Genomic DNA, 22,569 nt, shown 5'->3' with positions numbered 1-22,569 from the left:
GTGACAGAGCCCCCAGCGGGTGAGTAGGTGAGGGATGGCCTATAGAGGAGGCCATTGTACGCTCAGGTAATCCACCAGAGGCGGCGGCAGCTCGGGGGACACGCAGACTCCACTCCGGCTCCGCAGTAGCTCGCGTCAGCTGTGCCCTCCCTGGTGCGTGGGTATGTGTCACCTCTGAGCCGAGGTCCCGTGACCAGCAGGTCACTTGGGTGTTCCCGAGCAGACTGGACTTTGCTCTGAAACCACTCTCCGCCAAGGCGATAAACACGTTTACAGGAGCGGCTGGGTTCCCTGCAGTGAGGGGGTGCTGTGTCTCGGGGGGACTGGCTGGAAGCAGGTCCCCCTGAGCAGCCAGGCTGCGTGGGGCGGAGAGGACAGCGGGAGCAGGCGAGCAGCGAGGAATGGTCCAGCTGAGCAGCGGAGGCGGCGAGGAGGCTCGGTGGGGTGAGGCCGGGCCGTGGTTGAAAGGGCAGCCGCGGGCTGTGCTGGTGGGTGGATGTGGGGACTGAGCGAGACGCGGAGACGGGGCGACTTCACGTTTCTGTCTTGAGCAACTGGAAGAACGCAGCTGCCATTTACTGAGCTGTCCGGTGAAATATTCCTAACGGCCTCTGGGGTGGATAGGCAGGTGTTGGCCCAGTTCAGATGAGAGCACTGAGCTGTCCGGGGGCGGGCGGGGGGCGTGTGGGGGGCGCGGTGAGATCTGGGGCACGACCTCCTGGGCCTCACTTCCTCCTCTGGAAAGTGGGGCCAGGACACCGCTTCCTCTCAGGGTTGTTGAGGAATGAAAGTGGGACGAGCTTTGGGAGCTGAGGCCGCTGGCGTTAGTGGGGGGGTGGCCCTGGGCGGCAGGCGGCCTCTCCTAGGAGCTGTTGGTCTTGGTTGCAGCATCATGGAGCTTCCGCAGGGCCCGAGGAAGCCTCTCTCACAGAGAAGAGCCCGGTCCTGGGACAGGTCGCAGAAGCCCAGGAGGGACCCGGAGTCCCGGGAAGGCCAGTACCTCTCCCTGCCCGCCACGCCCCCCAGACGGGTGCCTGCGGGGAGGGCCCGCGATGGCAGCCGGCACCTCAGCGGCCCAGGGTCTCCGGAGGCTCCGGGCCCCGAGGCCCTCAGCCTGGAGGCGGCCAGGGAGTTGCTCACCAGCGAGCAGAGGCCTCCGCGGGACAAGAAGGACAAGGCCCAGGGTCGCAGCCAGCAGGGGTGGCTGAAGATGATGCTGAACTTCTTCCTGAGGACAGGCCCCGAGGAGGCCGAGGCCAAGGCCGCCAGGAGGGCCAGGGCGAAGGGGGGCCTGCCCCCACCCGCAGACGCCTCGGAGCCCAGGAAGAAAGCCCACGACAAGAAGGCCGGCCGCAAGAAGCATGGCCACAGGAAGCACGGGGATGGGGACGCCAAGGGGCCCCCAGGCCAGGAAGCCGGAGGCCAGGACACAGCTGCTGCCTGGCGCTCCCAGGAGGCCAGCCAGGGCCCAGGACCCAGAGGTGAGCAGACCTACCCGTTTCTATGGTAACCCCATTGCCCACCCCAGGACTAGGGTGCTCTAAGCGGCTCCTCCAACCGCTCAACAGAGGGGACGGGCGGAAGGTGGGACAGCTGCCAGGAGCCCCACCCCTGGGAGCTCCCTCAGACCAGCTCCACCGCCAACCAGCTGTGTGGTTGAGCCTTGATCTTTTCCATCCATAAAGTGGAGATGATGACAGTTGCTGTGTCACGGGGTGGCCGCAGCCCAGCGCTGGCCCGGGAAAGTGCCCCATAATGATCGCTGTTCCTGTGAAGGGCTCTTGTTCGAGGAGCATGGGCCAGGGAGGAACGGGAGGCCGGGAGGGAGGCGAGGGTGGACGCCCGCCCTCCGCACTAGTCCTCGGCTGAGCACTGGGGGTGTCGGGGAAGTGGCAGGGCCAGTGCTGGGGGCTGGGTCTGACGTGGCACCAGCAGTAACAGACTTGCTGTGTCATCTTGAGCAGGTTGCTGCCCCCTCTGGAGCCTTTGACTCCTCATTTGTAAAATGAGGGAGCGGGTTCGAGGTGCCTTCCTTTCCTGACTCCGGCTCCTGGAGTTGAGCCCCCCCCCCCCCCCCTGGGCACCTGGAGGGGAGGGCTCTGCTCAAAGTCCCCATGCTTCCTGGGGAGAAGAGACGCAGGGAGGCCCAGGATGGGTTGGGGGCGGGGGAAAAAGGTCTGGGTTGAGGCGGCCTCTTGGAATGGAAGCCTCGTTGGGTTCCTGGTTCTCTGGTGAGGCCCAGAGCGGGCTGCAGCAGCGCCCTCCTGCGGCGAATGCTGAGCTGTTTCCTTGTGTCCATTAACCAAGTCAGGAGAATGGCACTGACATGCCGCCCCCCACCCCCACCCACCCACACACACCCTCACTTGCTTCTGCCTTCATTCCAGTTGGGGTGGACCCTGGTCCCCACCAGTCCGTGCTCATCGAGGGCCGGGTGGCTGGGGCCTCGGAGCCTTCTTCCCAAGCCACGGGCCGCCGGCCGGAGGAGGAGCCCCAGAAGCTTGACCAGCTTGACAGTGAGTGAGAATCTACTGTCCTCTGGCCGCAGCTGGGGACTGCCCGGGGTGGGGGGGGGGGTGGGGGGGACAGCTTAGGCCTTCGTTGCTCTTTAGGGTTCCACGAAGGGCGTCACAGGAATTATGTGCTAATGAGCCTGGGACTCTTTGCTATTCTCTTTAAACTTATAAAAGGAATTTAGAAGAGAGGAAGATAGAATCTATGTATATATTTATGTATATAGTTGGCCATATTTGCTTTGTGAGTGTGTGAGTGTGTGAGTGTGTGTGTGTGTGTGTGTGTGTGTGTGTGTACTTTCGTTGCTGAACCATTTTAAGTAAAATAATGCATCATCCTTAAATACTCGAGCCCAGGTCCCCAGGAAATAAGGACCATCTCATACACACCCACACGCCTGGCATTGGCCCTAGTAAAATCAGTGCTGCCCCATTAATCTACTTGCCTGTACAGAATGGGAATGTTTTTAAAGCTATGAAACAGGAGCTCTCGGCCCACCAAGGGATGAGTAAAAGGCATCCAGCTGGTCATTGTGCCAGGTGTTTATTTTACATGCTGTTTCTCACCTGAGAGGGAGTCAGCAGGTAGACAGAGTCGGGGAGTGAAAGCCAAGCAGGGTTTCTAACTGAGAGCGAAGAGAGGGGAGGGGTTGGGGGGGCTAAGGGGGGGGGAAGAGTCTGCGGATGTCCTGGGACCAGCTGGCAGCTAGCAGGGGCCGCCGTGGGCTCGCTGTCCTTGCAGAGTGGCCGGGGCTGATGTTGTTTGTGGCTTCTCTGCAAAGACTGGGTAGCGTGGTTATGCATCAATCGGCCGGCTGTCTGTCTTGTGGCGGGAGTCCCTCCGTCCTCCAACCCCACCCGAGGCCAGGCCGGCACCCTTTCAGCCATTTCTCCGACGGCATTTTGCAGGTTGGAAGGTCAGCGTTAGCCTTGAAAAGTATTTCCAGGCGCAGCCCGTCATTTGATGGCCTGACAGCCTTCGGAGGGAAGCAGAGCAGGGATTACGATCCACATTTCACAGGAAAGAGAGGAAGGCCCAGAGAGATTAGGAAATGTACCCAAGATCACACAGCTTGCTCAACCCGAGGCAGATATTCTCAGATCTGTGCGTTCTGAGGAAACAGCAGGGCACCAGGTGAACGTCTGAAGGACTGACCTGCAATGTCTTGCATGAAATCTCATGCCTTGGCCCAGTGCCCTTCCCCCGTGGACCTCCCAGCCTCTCAGAGGAGCAGCCCTGGGATCTGGTGCTTCCCGCCATGTCTGAGGCCTCAGGAGATGCTCTAGGGCATCCCATTCAACACAGGAGGCCCATGCTGGTCTCAGAGTCCAGCACAGTCATTAGGAAGCGCGCTCTGTGCATCTAGAAAGATTCACCGGAATCCACTCTCTTCCAGAGGACACTATCATTCAGATGATAGTGCAGCTGCTCCGAGACGTGGGAGATGAGTGGGATGAAGAGGTGAGGAGCCAAGGAGAGGTGGGGGTCCCCAGGGGCTTCATGCTTCTTCCTCCTCCTCCTCCCCCCTCCTCCCCCTCCCCCCTCCCCCCTCCTTCCCCTCTTCCTCCCCCTCTTCCTCATCCTCCCACTCCCCCTCTCCCTTGCTCTCTCCTCCCCCTTCTCCTCCTTCTACCTGCCCTGCCTGCCCTCTAGGCCTCCCAGCCCCCTGCTCTGGACTCTGTCACCCCCTTGCCTGGGGACACCCCCTAGCACATGGCTGCCATTGAGTTGCTTCTCAGGGAGCTCTCCTCTCTCCTCAAGGTCAGGGACCTGGCCCAGTTTTTCCCATGCCCCCTACAACTTCAAGGCTCTCAGCGAGAAGTGGCCCCACAAAACCCGGCCCCAGCCGTCGTCAGGAAGAAATCCCAGGAGAGAAAGTCCAGCCTCAGGAGAGCCTCTTCTCATAAGAAGCAGGGCTCCGAGGAGCCCAGGAGAGCGGGGGCTGCGGATGCTCCCAGCCCGGAGTCCCGGCCGTCCAAGAAGCCCAGCTTCCTGTACATGTGCGTCGGGGGTCACCGGGCCTCCATCTCCAGCAGCGTTGGTGAGCCGGCTCACGGTTACCATAGCAACACTGCAGCTGCCTCCAGCTCTGGACGCTTCCCCAGGGCCGGAGCTGGCCGTGAAGAGCAGCCGGCCCCGTTGTGACCTTTGCTCTTCTCTGAGCAACATGGGGAGGGCCGTGGGGAGGGGAGGGGTGCCAGCGGGCCACCTCCACACAGCAGACCTCCCCGCCGAGGCCACCCGTGAAGCCCCCACTGGCAATTGTATTCAGGGACCCCCATCGCCCTCATCTCTGCACCCCAGCCTCCACACCTGGCAGCGGGGAGCTGTGCAGGACGGAGGAGACTGGGAGGCGGGAGGCCTGGGTTCTGGGCTGTGCTTCCTGTGTCGTCCTCCATCTCCGTGCCTCCCTCTCCTCGCCTGTAAACTAGGACACCTGCCCGCTGCGGACCTAGATCAATGAGCCCTCAGCCTTTTATTACCTCCATTTTACAGATGAGGGGACTGATCATTAGGGAGGCAAAACAGTGGCCAAGGTCATGGCCCATCAATGATGGAGCCAGAGCCAGAGGGTGAAGGACCTCCTGGGTGTCAGCGGGAGCAGCCTATTTTAAAGGGAGGGGCAATGCTTTGAACCAAAGACTGGGTTTTCCTGCAGGGGATTCTGGCCCGGAGTGCTGACTCATTCTACGCACGTACTCTCCAACTAGTGGATCAAGCCAGGCTGGTGGAGGGGTGAGGTCGCTAGGGGAGGGAGGCGAGGGAGTAAGCCCAGGAAGCCAGGTGTCCACGTGCAAGGCCCTGCCCAGCAGCTCACCTCCACCCTGGCTCACTCCCCGGCTCACTCCACGGTGATCTGGCCACAGAGCGAACGGTGGAGGCCCTGGAGCATCTGTGCAGTAGGTAACGCCTCGCACTAACAAAACACACTCACCATTTCATTTTGCTTCTCAGACTTGGAAGAACCTGAAGTCCAAGAGGCCTCGTCCACAGATTGTGGGGGTCCAAGTCCCTTCGAGCTTCCCATCCACACAGGAAGCCGGGCGCCCGGAGAGGACTTGCAGCCGGACAAAGCCTCGGAGTGCAGTCAGTACCCCTCCCCCCCCCACCCCCCGGGTCCCTTCAGAACGCCTGGCCTGACCCCTCCACTTGCAGAAGAGACACTGAACCAGAGAGGCAGACACTTGTCCTGACCTCTGAGAGCGGCAGGCGCCCAGCCACACCGCGGTCACCCCCCGTCTGGGCCTCCGCTGCTTAACGCCCTCCTTGGGGGGCGGCCATAGGCGCTTCGAGGGAGGCACTGGCTCACGGCACGGGCTGGGAAGACGGTGTGATTTAGGGCCTGGGTTTGAGTTTGGGCTCTGACCTCTTCCAGCCGCATCAACTTGGACACGTTGCTTCTTCTCTGGCCTCAGTTTCCTCATCAGTGTAATGGGGACAATAATAGTGCCGGCCGCACAGAGCTGTTGGGCGCACTAAAGGAGCGGATGCCCATGCAGCATTGAGAGCAGTGCCCCTTCGCAGCTGATAAACGTTAGCTGTCATTTGTTAGCTGTCATGGGCAGGGGGAAGGGCCACAGGAGAGAAGCTCAGCAAATGGCAGATGCCCTCACGATCATTACTGTTTCATGGGAGGTTGTGGGGGGGGGGGGGGGACTGGGGAGGGTGAGCTTGGAATCAGAACCCCTGTCAGCTCTGGGTGCTGAGGATACTCGTAAAGGCCTGCTCCCACCCCCTCTGCCTTGTCTGCTTTTCACAAAAATGTGCCTGGAAGGGGAATGGAGAGGGGCCCAGTGCCGTTTTCCTGTTTTCCTCTCACCTAATGGGGGGGGGCACCCCTAGGTCCTCCCTGGTCATGACTGTGTCCCCTTGAAGCTGCCTCTGCCCTCGGCCCCGCCTGAGGGATCTGTGAGTCCCTCGGGTCAGGACTGGGACAGCGCAAATGCAAGCTCCTTCGCACCTGGGAGACCGGAGAACCGCCCACCCGGGGCCTTAGGAAATGAAGACTGACCCACACTTTCTTCTGCACTTTCTTTGTCCTTTTTTAGAAGAATTTATCCAGAAGATCCTTGCCCTACTCCAAGATGCAGAGGACCAGGAGGGGGAGAAGGTGAGGAGGACGTTCCCCGCCTAGGCCCTGACCCTCACTATGGACCCGGGTCCCTGCCTGGCACCATCACTTCCCTGCCCTCCCCAGCTCTACATCCTGCCAGAGCCCTGCTCCGGCCCCTCCTTCCCCGTCCTGCAGGCTCCCTCTCCCCCCCTGAGCATCAGCGGCTCTTCCCTCTGGGCCGCACACACCCTCTGGTCCGCATGGGTCTCCCTTCGTTCCAGGGGGTGCTGGTCTTTCCCCAGCTCACTTGCAATTTCCTCCAAGTCCAGGCCCTGACTCAATCTCTCTCGTCTCACCTGCAGCAGCTCCAAGTCCAGGAGCCAGAGGTGGCCTCGGGAAACCCGGCCCCACCCTGCAGGAAGAAATCCCAAGAGAAGAAGTCGAGCTTCCGCAAAGCCTTTTCCCATAAGAAGCATGGCTCCAAGGAGCCCAAGAGAGCGGGGGCTGCAGGTGCCGCCAGCCCTGAGTCCCGGCGGCCCAGGAGGCCCACCTATCTGCCCCTGTGTGGGGGGGCCCATCGGCCCTCCATCTCCAGCAGCATTGGTGAGTGGGCCTGCTGTTGTCATGGTAGCAGAGGCAGCCTCTGACCCCTGGCTTCCTCCAGGGCAGGGGCTGGCCAGCTGCATGGCCTCTGGTTCAGTCTTGAGTTTTGCTCTCTGCTCTGAACAGAGCGGGGAGGTGCGGGAGGGCCGTGGGGAAGGAGAGTGGCGGGCTGCTGGCAGGACCCACCACTCCCCACACTCCCGCATCCCCCGACACGCTCCAGCATTTGAAAGCAAAGGTGGAAGGAGAGCAGGGCCTCTGTGCGTTAGGTGAGTGCACCCGCTAATGGAGGAGCACAGGCCGAGGGCCGAGGGAGGAGCACAGGCCGGGCTGTCTTTCGCTGCTCCCAGTGAGGACCTCTGGTGCCCAGTGATCCCCTGACCGCTGCCACGCACACACATAGTATCTCATTTAACCAGCTCACAACCTGCGAGGACGTCTTGCTACTCCCATCGGACAGATGGAGAAAGTGAGGTTCCCACAGGCTAAGGGACTGCAGGGTTACAGGGAGAGTGAGCTCGCCTGGTGGACCTGTTGGCAGGCCTGCTTGTTTTCCTCCTGGGCAGAGAGGAGGCCAAGGGATTGGTGTGAGAAAGAAAGATTTTGGGAGGGGGCAGGTAGAGTCCCGTGAACTCCTCTGATGTGAGCCCATGGGGCGGGGCTTACCCGGGAACAGAGGCCCCACTCCTGCCAGTGCCTGTGGACACTGCTGTCAGCCCCGGGGCGCAGTGACACGCTTGAGGACTTGGTGCAAACACATTCACACCAGCTCCTTTGCCCCAGATCCGGAGGGTCCTGAGTTCCGGGAGTCTTCGCCCACAGAAGGGGGACGAGTCGGATCCTCAGAATCACCCTCCGAGGCCAGAAGCCACGAGCCAGAAGGGAGACCTCCGCCGGACGGAGCGTGTGAATCTAGTTAGTACCACCTGCTCTCACCTGGGACGGTGCCCCGTGGACTTACCAGGCTGAGCCCGAGTAGGGAACCGGAGGGTAGCTGGCAAATGTCCAGGAGACTAGAAGGCAGGGAGGGGAGGGGAGCCTTTCAGCTGGGGCTGCCGGGGCTGAGTTGGAGACAGAGCCTTCTTCAGGCAGAGAACACAGCCTATTCTAAGGGATGTAACTTCACCCCACCCACTCCACCCACCCCACCCACCCCACACCATGGGTTTGCTCGAAGATTTCATTAATTCCTAGCTTGCTCTGGGTCCCCTAAGGAGAGGTGTGCTGGCAAGCAGGCTGGGCGGAGGGCAGGGGTGGTGTCACGCAGGGAAGCCGGAGCTGCAGCCTTTGCAGATTTCTGTGGTACAAATATCCCCACTGTGGCCAATTTCAACTGCTAGCAGTTGATAACCAGGGCCCACAGCCTCCCCGACCATTTGCAATGAGCCCTTGGTCTGAGCAGCCCCCGCACACCGCTGCTTACAGCCTGGCTGCTCCATCCATAGCCAGGACGTCCCCCTCCCCCTTTCTGGTCCCAGCTCCATTCCTGACCCTGCTGCTCTGAAGCCTGGGTGGGGACATCGAGGGCTCAGCTTTCGTATTTGTCAAATGGCTGCGGGGGAAGCGTGGCCGCCCAAAGTCCCTTCTATTTCTGTAAAGCAACCAGGCCCAGCTCTCAGGCTCAGCGCTAGCTCGGGGAAGACACCCCTCTGCCCTTCACGACCAGCCTGTGCTGTGTGTTAGACACAGTCGTGTGTGAGCCACGTGTGACAGCACCACGTGCCCACTCTCCTTTATCTTCCAGAGGAGCTGGTCATCCAGCAGCTGGTGGCGCTCCTCCCAGGAGTGGACGGCCGTTTGGGGGAGCAGGTAAGAGCACTCAGTCCCCCCCGAGGCCAACCCCGGGGCCTCAGCAACCCCCATCTCTGTGTCTGGGTGACCTTGGGCGTGTCCCTTAGCCTCTCTGAGCCTCACTTTCCTCTTTTGCAAACTGGGGGATAAATACCTACTTAGCAAAGTTTAGTGCATATAGATAGAAAGTGCCGCACAGCTAGCAGATGAGATACAGGTTAGTTCAAAATAATATAAAGCTCCTGTGGCTCCCTGCCAGCCCGACCACCGCATCCGAGTCCTCCCTGAAGCTCAGCTCAAGTCCCACCTCCCGGGAGCCTCCTTCCGAGTCCGGATGGACTTGGCTGGGGGAGGTCCTGGCACACCCTCAGCACCTATGTGACCTCCAGCTCGTTCAGGCTTTTAGATGTCCCTCCCCTGCTAGACAGCCTCTCTGGACGGTTCCCTGGCCAGGAAACCTCCGTCTCCTCAGAGAGACACACAGATCGCTCCTGAAGGGTCACTGGTGGGAGCGCAGGTCGCAGATGAGTGAGTCGTGTGGCGGACGCTGTAGGTACCTGACCTCATCGTGTAGCCCGGCCCAAAGCGCCCGCATCCTTTGCCTGAGGACTGGCCCCAGAGCCACTTTGCCACCCACGTGGTAGGTTAGAATGAACACCTGCCACCTCCCAGGAGCTGTCCTCCACCAATGGCTGATGGGAGCTGGTGGGTACACACCCCAGTCCCTGGCTCCGGGGCTGGTTTCCTGAGTGCCTGAGGGGACTGTGTGGCTGCTCTACCATCCGGCCCCAGCTCCTCATTTCCCATCAGGGTTTCCCCAGGATCATTTCCCCTGGGGAAATGAGCTGTACCCCAGACCTGTCTCTGCTCGCCCTAAGGCTTGGGGGGCTGGGGGCGACGACCCAACCTAAGACATTTAGGTAGTAAGAGGAGGAGGCGTAGGGTGGGAACTAAAATTCATCAACATCTAGGCTGACACAACATTTTACATAAACCACCTCATCAACCCCTCCCCCGGATAATCAGGGCGGGGCATCCTCCTCCCGTTCCTACAGACCAAGCAGAGGCTCCGAGAGCTCACAGCGTAGGTGTGGTTAAACCAGCCATGGGCAAACTACGGCCCAGCGGGCTGGACCCGGATCCGGCCCGTTTGAAATGAATAAAACTATTGAAAAAAAAGACCGTACCCTTTTATGTAATGATGTTTACTTTGAATCTATATTAGTTCACACAAACACTCCATCCATGCTTTTGTTCCGGCCCTCCGGTCCAGTTTAAGAACCCATTGTGGCCCTCCAGTCAAAAAGTTTGCCCACCCCAGGGTTAAACCCAGCTGTCCCGCTCCAAACACCTGCCCCTCGCCCCCAGGTTGTCCTGCTGTTTGCAGCGGGACCTTGCAGAACAGATTCTGAGCGGCGCGGGGAGGAATGGAACCGGGAGCTTATCCCAGGGACAATGAGGCCGGCCGGGCTGCATGGAGTTGAGGGAGAGGCGGTGGGTGGGAGGGTCGCCTGCCAACAACACTGATGGCTGCCTTCACTTCTGCTTCCAGATCAGGCGACACCCCAGCCTTAAGAAGTTTTTCTACCAGCTCCCAGACTCATCGCTCAGAAAGCTGGCGGCCACCCTGCACAGACGGGGCGCCTGCTCCCCTGAGCCCTGCAGGGGCCTCACGGAGAGGCCCTACCAGTTTGCCTTCGACTTGGCCAACAAGTACGCTGGCAGGAACGGGCACGCCACCCTCAGCCTGATGGGCCTGCGCTACCCCCAGCTCCCACACACGGAGGCCCCGCAGGTGAGACACGCGGTGTGGCGCGAGTGACGAAAAGGTTGACAAGGTCAGGGTCACGACGGGATCTACTCACGGTCCCCTCCCTCTCTGCCTAGTTCAGGACTTTTGGGGTCCAGCGGAAGTGCCACCCCCTCGATGAGGCCTTCTGAGGCAGTTCTACACCAGTGACCTTTTTCTCTCCCCAAACCCTCACTGGCTTTACTTGATAATTAACATCGCCTTCATTTGGCTCTGGTCTCAACTGTGTGCGTTTCCATACTTTTTGTTAAAGGAATTCATCTTTTTTTAAAATATATTTTTAGATATATTTTTATTGATTTCAGAGAGGAAGTGAGAGGGAGAGAGAGATAGAAGCATCCATGATGAGAAAGAATCATTGATTGGCTGCCTCCTACTGGGGATCATGCCCGAAACCCGGGGAAGGTGCCCTTGACTGGAATCGAACCCGAGACCTTCAGTCCGAAGGCCAGTGCCCTATCCACTGAGCCAAACTGGCTAGGGCAGGGGTGGGCAAACTTTTTGACTGGAGGACCACAATGGGTTCTTAAACTGGACCGGAGGGCCGGAACAAAAGCATGGATGGAGTGTTTGTGTGAACTAATATAAATTCAAAGTAAACATCATTACATAAAAGGGTACGGTCTTTTTTTTTTTTTAGTTTTATTCATTTCAAACTGGCCGGATCTGGCCCGCGGGCCGTAGTTTGCCCACGGCTGGGCTAGGGCTTTAAATATGTTTTTATTGACTTTAGAGAGAGAGGAAGGGAGAGAGAGATAGAAACATCAGTGAGAAACATCCATGATCAGCTGCCTCCTGCACGTCCCCTACTGGAGACCGAGCCAGCAGCCCGGACACGTGCCCTGCCTGGGGATCAAACGGCGACTTGGTGCCTGGGACAGCACGCAACCTGCTGAGCCACACCGGCCGGGCCACTTCCATGCTTTTTGATACCAGCATGGGGTATGGGACTGGCTGCTGTCTTAGCTACCCTCTTATCGTTCCATGGGTTCTGCTGCGTGGCTTCCCAATCGGAGACTGCCATAAAACTGAAGTAACGAAGCAGAGTAAGGCTGCATATCAAACAAGGGCTGGAGGAGTGAGCACCCGGGGGTGCTCCTGCACAGGCCTGGGTCCTTGACTAAGACCCTCCCCTGCCCCACGCTCACTCTTCTGATTGCCTCATGCTTCCCCCTCCCCCAAGACTCTGAGATTCCCATTTAGAAATAACACTCACCACGGATGTTTTTAAAAATCTGAGCTTTCACATGTACTCTGGAAGACTCAGGTAAACAGCTTCCCCCACTCCCTTCAAATCCACTTAAAATAACCTGCTTACAAACACTGGGCCCAGATCTGCAGAGCAGAAGCTACTGAACGAGGGTGTGACTTTAGGGCAGTGCTTCTCAGCCTTCCTAATGCCGCGACCCTTTAATACAGTCCCTCATGTTGTGGTGACCCCCGACCATAAAATTATTTTCGTTGCTGCTTCATAACTGTAATGTTGCTACTGTTATGAATCGTCATGTAAATATCTGATATGCAGGATGTATTTGCATTGTTATAAATTGAACATAATTAAAGCATAGTGATTAATCACAAAAACAATATGTAATTAGATATGTGTTTTCCGATGCTCTTAGGCGACCCCTGTGAAAGGGTCGTTTGACCCCTCAAAGGGGTCGCGACCCACAGGTTGAGAACCGCTGCTTTAAAGGAAAGAAATGTTCTGTTTGTTGGTGTTGGACACACAGAACCAGAACTTCTACATCCTAATGGCCCCCCCGGGAAACAGGAGCATCATTGCAATGTCGTCACCATCACTCAAACACTCTGTCTTCCTCTCCTGGAATGAACTACCCTTGGAAGCCATGTGCTCAGTCTTACAAGCTACACATATTTGCTGCTTGTTATTCAAATGCTCTGCCCAACAGTGGCTTGTTCTCCCGGTGAGAACTTCTTGTGACCTCACACCTCTCCTTTCTCAGCCTTACCGTCTTCTCCCGAGAATGGGGCATTACAGGTCACTTGCCCTGTAGGTCATAGTTTATAGAGCGATCTGAGTTCTTTGTGGAAGATATTGGAAACATCAGTTCTGACATCCTCAGTAGCCCTAATTCCTTCCTCTGGTTTTATCATTCCTTCACTCATTCATTCATCCACCTACTCATTCAACCAGTAGATAGTGTGCAAGATGCTGTGAGGGCCTGTGGAAGGTTCTGCTAGTGGAAAAGACAGACTGATCCCTGCTGACAGAGTTAAATATCAATTACATGCCAAATTACTGGTAACTGAGGTCAAGAAAGCAAGTTGGCTCTGGGAGACTTCCAGGAGGTGGCAGGCATTGGTTTTCCAGGAGGGCACTGTGGGCAGAAGGCACTGTGTGAGCAGAGACCCGGAGGGGGAGCTGGTGTGGTGTGGTGATGAGCGAAGGAGACGCCTATTGTTATCAGACGCCTTGGGCTCTGGCTAACACCTATGTTCCTTTTCTCCTCAGAACGTCACAAGTCTTGACATCCAGAGTCCAGACTGAAAGCTGTGCCTTGCACTCAAGTGCCCTTGAACTAGCCAAGCAATTGGTGGCTTTGCCAGGAGACCCCGAAGATGCTCCATGATTGTCCCAATCCGCTGCTTCCCAGACACGACTGCAGAGGACAGCCTTCCGTGTCCTCACATCGTCGTGGCCATGAGACGAGAATGCACGACGCATTCTCCCACAGAGCGAGAGGCGGACACACCCTGTTGGGAGAAATAGCACCGGACTGGGACTTGGGAGACGCCGGGCTTCGACTGCTGACCTGCGTCAAACTTGCTGCAAGACCCTGCATGTCCCTGGCCCCGCAGACCTTGGATTCTGGGTGGAGGGGACCCACTGTGTCCCTTCGGGTTCTGTGTTCCGAAATCTGTCTAAAGAGGGGTGGTGAGTGCTTTTACGCTGCGGCTAAACATAGCCCCCCCCCCCCCCCGAGCTGGAGGCACTTGCCAAATGAATGAATGAATGAACAGAAAGTTGGAGAACTCCAGATCCAGGCAGCTTGTCAGGCATCCCTGGAGGCCTTGCTCCTCAGCTGGAATTGTACAGCCAGGGGTTCTGTCTCTACGCTGTGGGGTGGGGAGGAAGTGGGGGAGCCACCTCGACAAGCACTGGACCAAACTCTACATTCTGGGACAGCCCTGGTGCTGACTTGTGCCCTTGAGTGTCTCCTGGTTTTCATTTTCATTTAAGAGTTACCAAGTCCTTAATCTTATTTTTTTTTTTTTTTTTTTTACCAGCATGTATTTTATTGAACCACAGGGAAGACCTGCTGACATTTTTTCAGGTGCTAGTTTTAAATGAGTCCTTAAATCCTTAGTCTGAGTACATTGAACCTCTTGCCAGAACATCCACATGCATTTGAACAGGTGTGCCTCTATGTGAGACACATCATTTATTCAGTTGACAGGGTCCACAGGGACTTGTAGACGCCGCCCAGGAACTCTGCAGGCCAGAGAGGGAAGACCTACGCACTGGGGCTCGCTGTCTCAGACCTTGCAGCCCTGCGTCCTGTAATTCTATGGGCAGAGAAAGGAAGCCGGTGCCTCGCAGCCTCGCATGGGCGTTTGCCGAGAGCGAGTGAGGAGTGAGTGTGAAGGTTCTGAAGATGGCATAGGCCCTTGTCCACTGTGTCATTGTCAGACAGTGTTCTTATAGCCACAATGCCGTAGTTTTCAGGAAATGGGGAGGGTTCCAGCTGGCTCACCATGGGCTGCACATTGCGCTGCTCAGGGGCACCTGGCCCAGGAAGTGCTAGTCACCTCTGGGCGCTGCGCATTTGTAGATTTCTGACGACAATTTCCCAGCTCATGCAGGGTCTCCAAAGGTGAAGTGTGGGCCGTCAGGGGCTCTGCCGTCTACCCAACTGAACAGTTTCAACAGCTTGGCCCCAGGGAACCATTTCCACTGCCATCACCTACATGCACGCCCGCAGGGCTAGGACCACAGCCTGGCCACAGGGGAGGGCTGCTGACACCTGGCTGGCAAACTCAGTCTTGTCAATGAGCACCATGGGGTGAGGCTGGGGAGGGGAAGCCCCAGGCAGAGAGGCCTTGGGTGTTCAGATGGGACTGACCTCAAACCTGAGGCAAAGTTTAGGAATCGCAACTAATCACATTCTGAAAGTCATTGAGTGTTATTGCTGCTAAGAAGGGTGTGTGTGTGGTGGTGGTGGTGGGGGGGGGGGATGAGCTATTTATGGGTTTATCTTAGGTGGTGTGTAGGAACACAGCGCCAAATGTGAAGGATGGGAACCAGTTTTAAATGGGGGTCAGGAACCCTCTGTTTGTGGTTTCTCATTCGGAATGATGCTTTTTAAGCTGCATGCATGTTTGGTATGAGCTCCCGATGCTGGCATCTGTCTCATTTTTGTACTGTGTTATTTGGACAAATAAACAATTTGCACAGAGGTCTCAGGTGTGTCGTTCACAGTGGAGACAAGACAGGGGCCCACAGCCACATTCAGGCCGGTCATGTGCCTACAAGGCTGCGGGGTCGGCCTCCTCGTCCAGCCGGGGACCCTGTCTGGACGCTTTCCCGGTGTCCTCTCCTTGGGTGCCACCTTGCTGAGGCAGTGACAAAGGTGCTCTGGGCTGGGCCTTGGGCGGGAGAGGCTGCCCACAGGCTGACGACCTTGGAGACAGACACTTGCCCTCCAGACCTGGCATCCTGCACCTCTGCGGCTCTTAGGGTAACCGTTCCTTGTTACGTCCAGCAAAATGTGGGCCCGGCCTCATTCTCAATCACCTGTTTTATCCGTCCTTAAATCCTGACGCCCAAACTGTCGCTCAGAACCAGGATAGGCTTGGCAGAAGCCAGTGCCTGGTTTGGGTCTGGAAATGTGGTCTCCACCGGAAGGCATCCCAGGCCTCCTTTCCCCACTCCGATCACATGGGAGTTCTGCCGTGGCTCCCGGGGGAGGCGACCCTGCTGTGTGGTGGCTTGTGTTCTTTTCAAACCACATTTCCGTTCCCCGAGCCCGGATGCTCATGGGAAAGCTCTGTGGAGGGAGGAGAGGGCAGCGCTAGTATCCTCACCCCCCAGACGAGGAAGCTAAGGCTCAGAGTGGGCGGTGCCTCGTTCAAGATCACAGAACCCTGTTATAATGCCCCCCTTACTGTCTAATCCAGCGGTCCTCACGGGCCTCACGGACCTTTAACCCATTAACTCCTATATCAAACCAGCATTTATCGAGCACTAACCACGTGCCAGGGCTGATGTGAAAGACACAATCCTGCCCTCAGGATGCTAATGGACCTCAGTGGTTATGGGACTTTCGAGCCATTGGGAATACAGGGTGGGGGGCACCGTATGAGGGGGGCCTCCCTCGATTCAGACCACGGAGGTTTGCAAGTGCCTTGCAGTGCACGCGACCCTGCTGCTTTGAAAGGCGGGCAAGTAACATCAGGACATAATGAAGCTCATTTCTCACCCTGAGCAGCCAGGAGGCTAAGCGGGTGAGTCTGAGACAACGGGGTCAGCAGAGAACGGGTGATTTGGGGGTGTTAGCTGGTCACAGAGGGCCGCACCGCCACTGTCATTCAGATTCGCTTGTTTGGAAAACCAGTGTGTTCTGGCCTTGGCCCCAGTGCGGCCTCCCCGTTTCAAAGCAGGTGACTGGCTTCAAAAAACAATCCATTCGTGTGTTTTTTGTTGTTTTGTTTTTAAGAGCATAACAAGGAGAAAGGAGCTACTTAGGGTTACGAAATTTAGCAAATAAAAATACGGTGGCCCTGTTAAATTTGAATTTCAGATATACAAAAAAATAATAATAATTGCAATACTGGGGACATACTTATACTAAATAAATACTCATTATTAACCTGAAACACAAATTTAACAAAGCTTCCAGTATCTTATCTGGGAGCCCTGAAACTAATGCAAGAACAATTCTCCTGATTACCTCAAAAGGGGGAAAAGGAAATTAAGCAAAATGAAGGAAAATATATAAGGGGACTTACTGATACTTATAACTACAGCGTGAGAGCAGCTGGGCTCTGAATCCGGGCTCTGAGCTAGACAGCAGGCACTACCCTGTGCACTTCTCCCCTGCACACCAGGGGACACGCACTCCTGAGCTGGGCAAACTGACCCTCCCCCTCCCCATGGCTCAGGCCTCCGGGCACAGCCATCTGCACAAGGAGAGGCCTGCAGCGGAGGCCCGGGCTCCCGGAACCAGGCGCTCCCTGGGCCACAGAACCAGGCAGGCAGGGGTCCAAGTACACCCGAGACTTGACTCTGCTCAGGCCTCTCCCAGGCACATCCGGGTCTTCCGGGCAGCAGCTTCTGAGGGGCTTGCGAAGACTCGTGTTCCCCGAGTGGTCTCCTTACGAGCAGGCTCCACCAGGGCCCCCTCCCATATGGCCCCCTCCCTCCGTGGCTAAATCTGCTCCGTTCAGGGCCGCCTCCCACCCCGCCCCTGGGTTTGGGGTTTGAGGGCTTGTTAGGCAAATGCATCTGAGGCCTTGGACAGCCTGGGCGCCCTCACTGGGCCGGTGGGGCTGGAGGGGCTCCTTTCCCGGGACAGGCTGGGGAAACTGAGGCTGGAGATGTCTTTCTTGTGGCACATTTCACTTCGTTTCAGTGTGAACAGCGGAGTCTGCCCTCACTCAGGCTGGGGGAGGGGAGGGACGTCTGGCCTCATTTCCTCTACAGCCACACGGACCCAGGGAGGCCAGAGCCGCCAGTCCCGCTCGCTGCCCCCCAGTTCCCGGAGCCGGAGCCGGGGAGGCTGCCGCTGCCTCAGCTCCATCAGCGGCTCCAGAGGCGGCGGCCAGTCCACGTGGAGCCTTTCGTGAACGGAAAACAAAACTCAAGAACTTGGTCTCTTGACCCCACAGGAAACGGGAGCGTGTCCATGGCTCAGCCCTGCCGGACCCTCCAGAGTTTTGCCCCATGGAATAGATCCCGCGGCTGGGACCCATCTGGCCCAGGCTGGGGCTGGGGCTGGGGCTGGGGGGGAGCAAGGCCCCCGGGCCCGCCAGCAGGAGGGCTGCGCTGCATGCTCCCCAATTCCCGTCTTTGTCCGCCCGTCTGTCCAGAGCAGGGGAGTGGAAGCTGAGAGGATGTGAAGACAGGAATGTGCTCGCCCGGGGAAGCAGGACCCTCTACACCAACAGGCTTGATAGTGGGTGTCACCCTGGTCCCCCAAAGGCCAAGGGCGAGAGGACAGCGTCTGAGGACAGTGGGGAGAAGGCTTGGCTGGGCTCGTCAGGTTCTCTCCCGTTCCAGCTCGAGTTCTCGCTCTCGGCTCACAGCTTCCTGGAGAAAGGACACAGACTCATCACTGCTAAGTCCCTCGCCTCGGACTTCCCTCCGCGACTCCCAGGGAGAACATTCTCACAGCTGCGTACCCTGGGGCATCCTGGGCACGTGCCAGGCCCCACCATGGCCACCTGACGCGTCCAAATCGGAGCTCTCCATTTACACCAAAAGCCAGTAAGAAGTTCACTTCATTACTAAGAGTGTTTGAAGCATTACTGGGTTTACCAAAGTCCGGTAATATGTGGGTTTTCGGGAAGGGGAAGAGGCGGAGGCCCCGCACACTGGCCAAGGGTACACTGCCCACACAGGCGGAGGCTCCGCACGCTGGCCAAGGGTACACTGCCCACACAGGCGGAGGCCCCGCACACTGGCCAAGGGTACACTGCCCACACAGGCGGAGGCCCCGCACGCTGGCCAAGGGTACACTGCCCACACAGGCGGAGGCCCCGCGCGCTGGCCAAGGATACACTGCCCACACAGGTGGAGGCCCCGCGCGCTGGCCAAGGGTACACTGCCCACACAGGTGGAGGCCCCGCGCGCTGGCCAAGGGTACACTGCCCACACAGGCGGAGGCCCCGCGCGCTGGCCAAGGGTACACTGCCCACACAGGTGGAGGCCCCGCGCGCTGGCCAAGGGTACACTGCCCACACAGGCGGAGGCCCTGCACGCTGGCCAAGGGTACACTGCCCACACAGGCGGAGGCCCCGCACACTGGCCAAGGGTACACTGCCCACACAGGTGGAGGCCCCGCGCGCTGGCCAAGGATACACTGCCCACACAGGCGGAGGCCCCGCACGCTGGCCAAGGGTACACTGCCCACACAGGCGGAGGCCCCGCGCGCTGGCCAAGGGTACACTGCCCACACAGGCGGAGGCCCCGCGCGAGCCGTATGGCACATGTTATCGTACGGCTTCCCATGCTATTTACACAGCTCTGTCGCTCTGTGTGTCACTCATACAGATTTCGGCAGTTAGCAGGCAATTGTTCTAACAAAAGCAGCGCATATGACAACCTTCCACAGCTGGCAGTCAAGTTCTCAGGGAAGGGGTGCTGTTTTCTTAGTGCACAAGCAGTGCATGGGCTAGTGTTGGCCTTGACTGTGACCAGGAAGAGGCCAGCGGGCGGGGGGCGGGGAGGGGCAGGAAGGAAGCGGGGTTGAGGGTACTCAGGAGTCACCACAGCATCCCGGGACAGGGCAGCCGTGTCTGGCCCCCAGGGACACCCTGGGGAGTGCCACACCTCGGGGCTGCTGCATTCCTGGGTCCCGCTGGGGTGAGGCCTGTAGGTGAACCACACAGTCTTGGAAGCGGAGAGCGCAGAGAAGTCGGGTGGGCAGGGAGCAGGCCTGGGTGTGAAGAGAAAGGAGACAAAAATGGGGGATGGGAAGACCTGAGTTCCCAACGCTCCTCTACCTGCTGTGTGACCCTGGGCAAGTCACTTGCCCTCTCTGGGACACTGCAGGAAGGGACCTGCTGAGCCCCTTGGAGAAATGCTGGATGTGAATGTGCATATTCCTGGATACTTTCCAGTCTGACTGTGTTATTCTAGTGTTTAAACCCTGTGATGACTCCTCAGCACCACAGGCAAAGCCCAACCTCCTTAGCACGGCACCCCGCCCCGCCACGTCTTCTGTGCACCTCCAGGCCTCTCCCTGCCCAAACAGAGAAACAGGACTAGACCCTGCGACTTCCGACTCTGACTCCAGCTCTGGTGGCTACCGTGGGTGGCCAACGCCTGGTGATAGACCCCTGGATTTGGATCCTGCCTCTGCCACCATCCAACTGTGTGACTCTGAGGATGTTCCTTAACCTCTCGGCGCCTCAGTGCTTAGAGCCTAATAACTGCTATATAAATTTTAGCTGTAATTTCTACGCTCACATTCGAACAGGTGGAAATTCCATAATGACTCAAAGGAGTGGCTCTCCAGTGTGGAAAATTGGGGGAGTCTGACAGACGTGGTAGCAATTAGGGAAATCTGAGTAGCAAGTAGCAAGATGGACCTCTTCCCGTTCCACTTGCAGCCTGCAGGCAGTCTCTCAATTTATCCTCTTTCCAGTTGGAGGCCAGTTACACAACCCGAGTGAGATGACAGACAAGGTGAGCAGAGGAAAACTATGCTGACACATATATCTGGCCATGCTCAGAGAAGGACAGTTGGGGCAAAAACTGCTGGTCCTGGGACGAAAGGGCCAGGGAGCAGGCTTGACCCCAGCCTGTGGCCCAAGTAGAGCTATTCCATCCAACCCATAGGCCCAGAAAGAGAAAAATGAACGTTTGCTTTGTAATGCGTTGAGATCTGGGGTGGGTTGTTTGTTATGCAGCATTATCATAGCAGCAATAACTGACTAATACAACTGCATCATAGTATGTATGGAACACCTACACTGTAGCTTTCATTGTAGCTTCTCTTGTTTTTGGTGGGAAGAATATCAGCTGGAGATCAGGAGTTTACATAGGACTAGCCCGTGGATGAGACAGTGTCCCTGTGATTGTAGTTTGGGAGACAATGAGCAGATCACGCCTTCTTCTCTAGGCCTAGCATTTTTGAGCTTCTCTTTTCTGCACCCTACCCTGGTCTTTGAAGCTCAGAGCAGTGAATCTGTGTGGAGTTACTTCAGCTCAATTGGTGAATTGCCTCCAGGCAGTTTCATAACCTGATCTGGAAAGGAGCATTGCGGACAGAACAGCACGTGTGACCACAGACCAGCATCTCCCACAGCTTATGAACGTTGTTTTGTCTGTCTGACCCCAGCCCGCTTCTTCCTAAAGCACCTGGATTCCTAGGAGTTTGTCACCAAGCAGCTCTGGCTGAACTGCAGAGTTCCCACTGCTCTGACGTGTGGGGAGAGGCCCGGCCCGGGAATCAAGGGCCTGAGTCGGGGCTGGCTCCCAGATGGCACTCCCACGCCCCCGGCAGACCTGCCCCCATGCTCCTGGCCTGAGCTGCTAGGGACAGAGATGTAGACACTCAAGGTCAGGGAAGTCTTGGAGTTGGATACCAAGGCGCAGAGTGAGAATAATCCCAGGCTGCACTGACCCAGTGACCACCAGGGGCCGCCAACTGCTTGCTGGGTCCTGAAGCCTCCCTGCCCCTCCCGAAGGTGCCTGGGGGTCTGCCCTGGTTCCCGTGGCCGTTCTGAGAACCTCCTTTCCACCATACCACTTCCCACCACCCCCCAGGTACCTACCCGCCCCCATCCCTCTGCCTACCCAGGGACCCCTCCCCGGACAGGAGCACCCTGGAAGGATGTCCCTTAGAATGATTTAGGGATTTTTCCTCTGAGCAATAAACGCTTGAAGAAAATTAAATAGCAGCGCAGGTCTGTTCCTTCAGAGAATACTTTGATAATCCAGCAAAGTAATTACAGGTGATAAAAGCTTGGTTTGTGTTTGAGGTTGGTGTTCTGGATTTGCCAGTGTGTATGTATGGCTCCATGTGACTAAAACAGAAGCTTGGTAAAAAAAAAAAAAAGGCTTGGTTTCTATGGGGCTCATAGTTCGTCAGATAAGTAGGTTTTATTCTTGTCTTTGGCCTGAAGTTCAAAGTTCAAGAGAAACTCTTGGAAGTTGGGATTGAGTTTAATTCACCTTCGATTTCCCCGGAGCCTGGAAGCGTGCTGGGCGCTTACTGGGTGCTCCGTCAGTGTCGGTCAGTGAAATCAATGACAATATAATATAGTCAAAAAGCTATAAGCAGCCGGCCTGGGCTGGCGAGGGCTTTTCGCTGTAGGGTGGGAACCGTCAGGTGCTCTACGTGTTGAGGGTCACGTGGGCATCGACCTGTCTAGTTTGTTTTCTAGTGCAGTTCTACCCAGGAGCTGACAGGTGCTGGCCCGCCTCCGGGAGTTATAGAACCTTGGCCTCTGCTAGTTGTTGGCTGCTGCTGCACACCTTGCTCCCTGCGAAGCAACGTCACTAAACGCTCACTGAGTGAGCCCGTGGCTGATCGCAGATCTCATGTCGGGCGCGTCCTATCCCAAAGCCCAGCTCCTAACCCCACCCGGTAATCTGCCTGCAGCCCATGCCCACACCGCTCCTGCCCGTGGATGTAAGAACGTTAGCCATGCTCACTGCACTTTGCTGCCTGTCTTTTTGGGTCGCGGATGTCTCGGGAAGCCTTTTCTGGTGCCGCTTGTCTTTGGTTTGTTCTTCTTGAACGCCTTGTTCACCCAGTTGGAGTCTCCGGGAGGGCTCACCCTGGGCAGAGAGAGGCGGTAGTGGTTTGTTAGTGACCGTCCCGTGTCCCCCCGTCAGGGCCCTGCTCCAGCTGAGGAGGTGTCAGACACACCAGAGCGTGGCTCTGGGCCCGGGAGCGTCGGAGTTCCCCGCGGCCTTTATTTTGTAATCAATGAATATTTATTTGTCTGAGGAACATGCCAACTAGTCAACAGAAACTCTAACTTTTATATGGTTATATGTCAATGCAATAAAGTATAAATTATATGAACAAAATGCATACTTTATGCCCAAGCACAAAATTATTAAATGTATGCAAACTCTGCCCTGGCCAGTTTGGCTCAG

General features: G+C 57.2%; 2 protein-coding genes across 2 annotated transcripts in view; one reads left to right on the top strand and one right to left on the bottom strand.

Annotated features, from left to right (window-relative positions):
• Positions 1–401: 401 nt before the first annotated feature.
• BNIP5 (BCL2 interacting protein 5) lies at positions 402–13,284 on the top strand (the record flags this gene model as incomplete). The annotated part of the gene is made up of 12 exons (XM_081094668.1): positions 402–439; positions 889–1,481; positions 2,388–2,516; positions 3,911–3,975; positions 4,276–4,555; positions 5,470–5,601; positions 6,564–6,625; positions 6,931–7,171; positions 7,955–8,086; positions 8,916–8,980; positions 10,515–10,757; positions 13,249–13,284. 12 exons carry the CDS (start codon positions 402–404, stop codon positions 13,282–13,284), a joined length of 2,016 nt encoding a protein of 671 aa, XP_080950794.1.
• A 591-nt stretch (positions 13,285–13,875) lies between these two features.
• The window catches only part of PNPLA1 (patatin like domain 1, omega-hydroxyceramide transacylase), a gene marked incomplete at its 5' end in the record, with an annotated part of 42,080 nt that continues 33,386 nt past the window's right edge, over positions 13,876–22,569 (bottom strand). Inside the window, 3 exons of the mRNA XM_081094632.1 lie at positions 13,876–18,045; positions 19,288–19,393; positions 22,120–22,245. Of these exons, the coding sequence (XP_080950758.1) occupies positions 17,995–18,045; positions 19,288–19,393; positions 22,120–22,245 (283 nt within the window). The 3' untranslated portion in view covers positions 13,876–17,994. The remainder of the gene's footprint in view (positions 18,046–19,287; positions 19,394–22,119; positions 22,246–22,569) is intronic.

Source organism: Myotis nattereri (genome assembly GCF_964212035.1).
Source record: "Myotis nattereri genome assembly, chromosome: 6".
NCBI lineage: Eukaryota > Metazoa > Chordata > Mammalia > Chiroptera > Vespertilionidae > Myotis > Myotis nattereri.
This window is presented reverse-complemented; position numbering and strand designations above follow the sequence as displayed.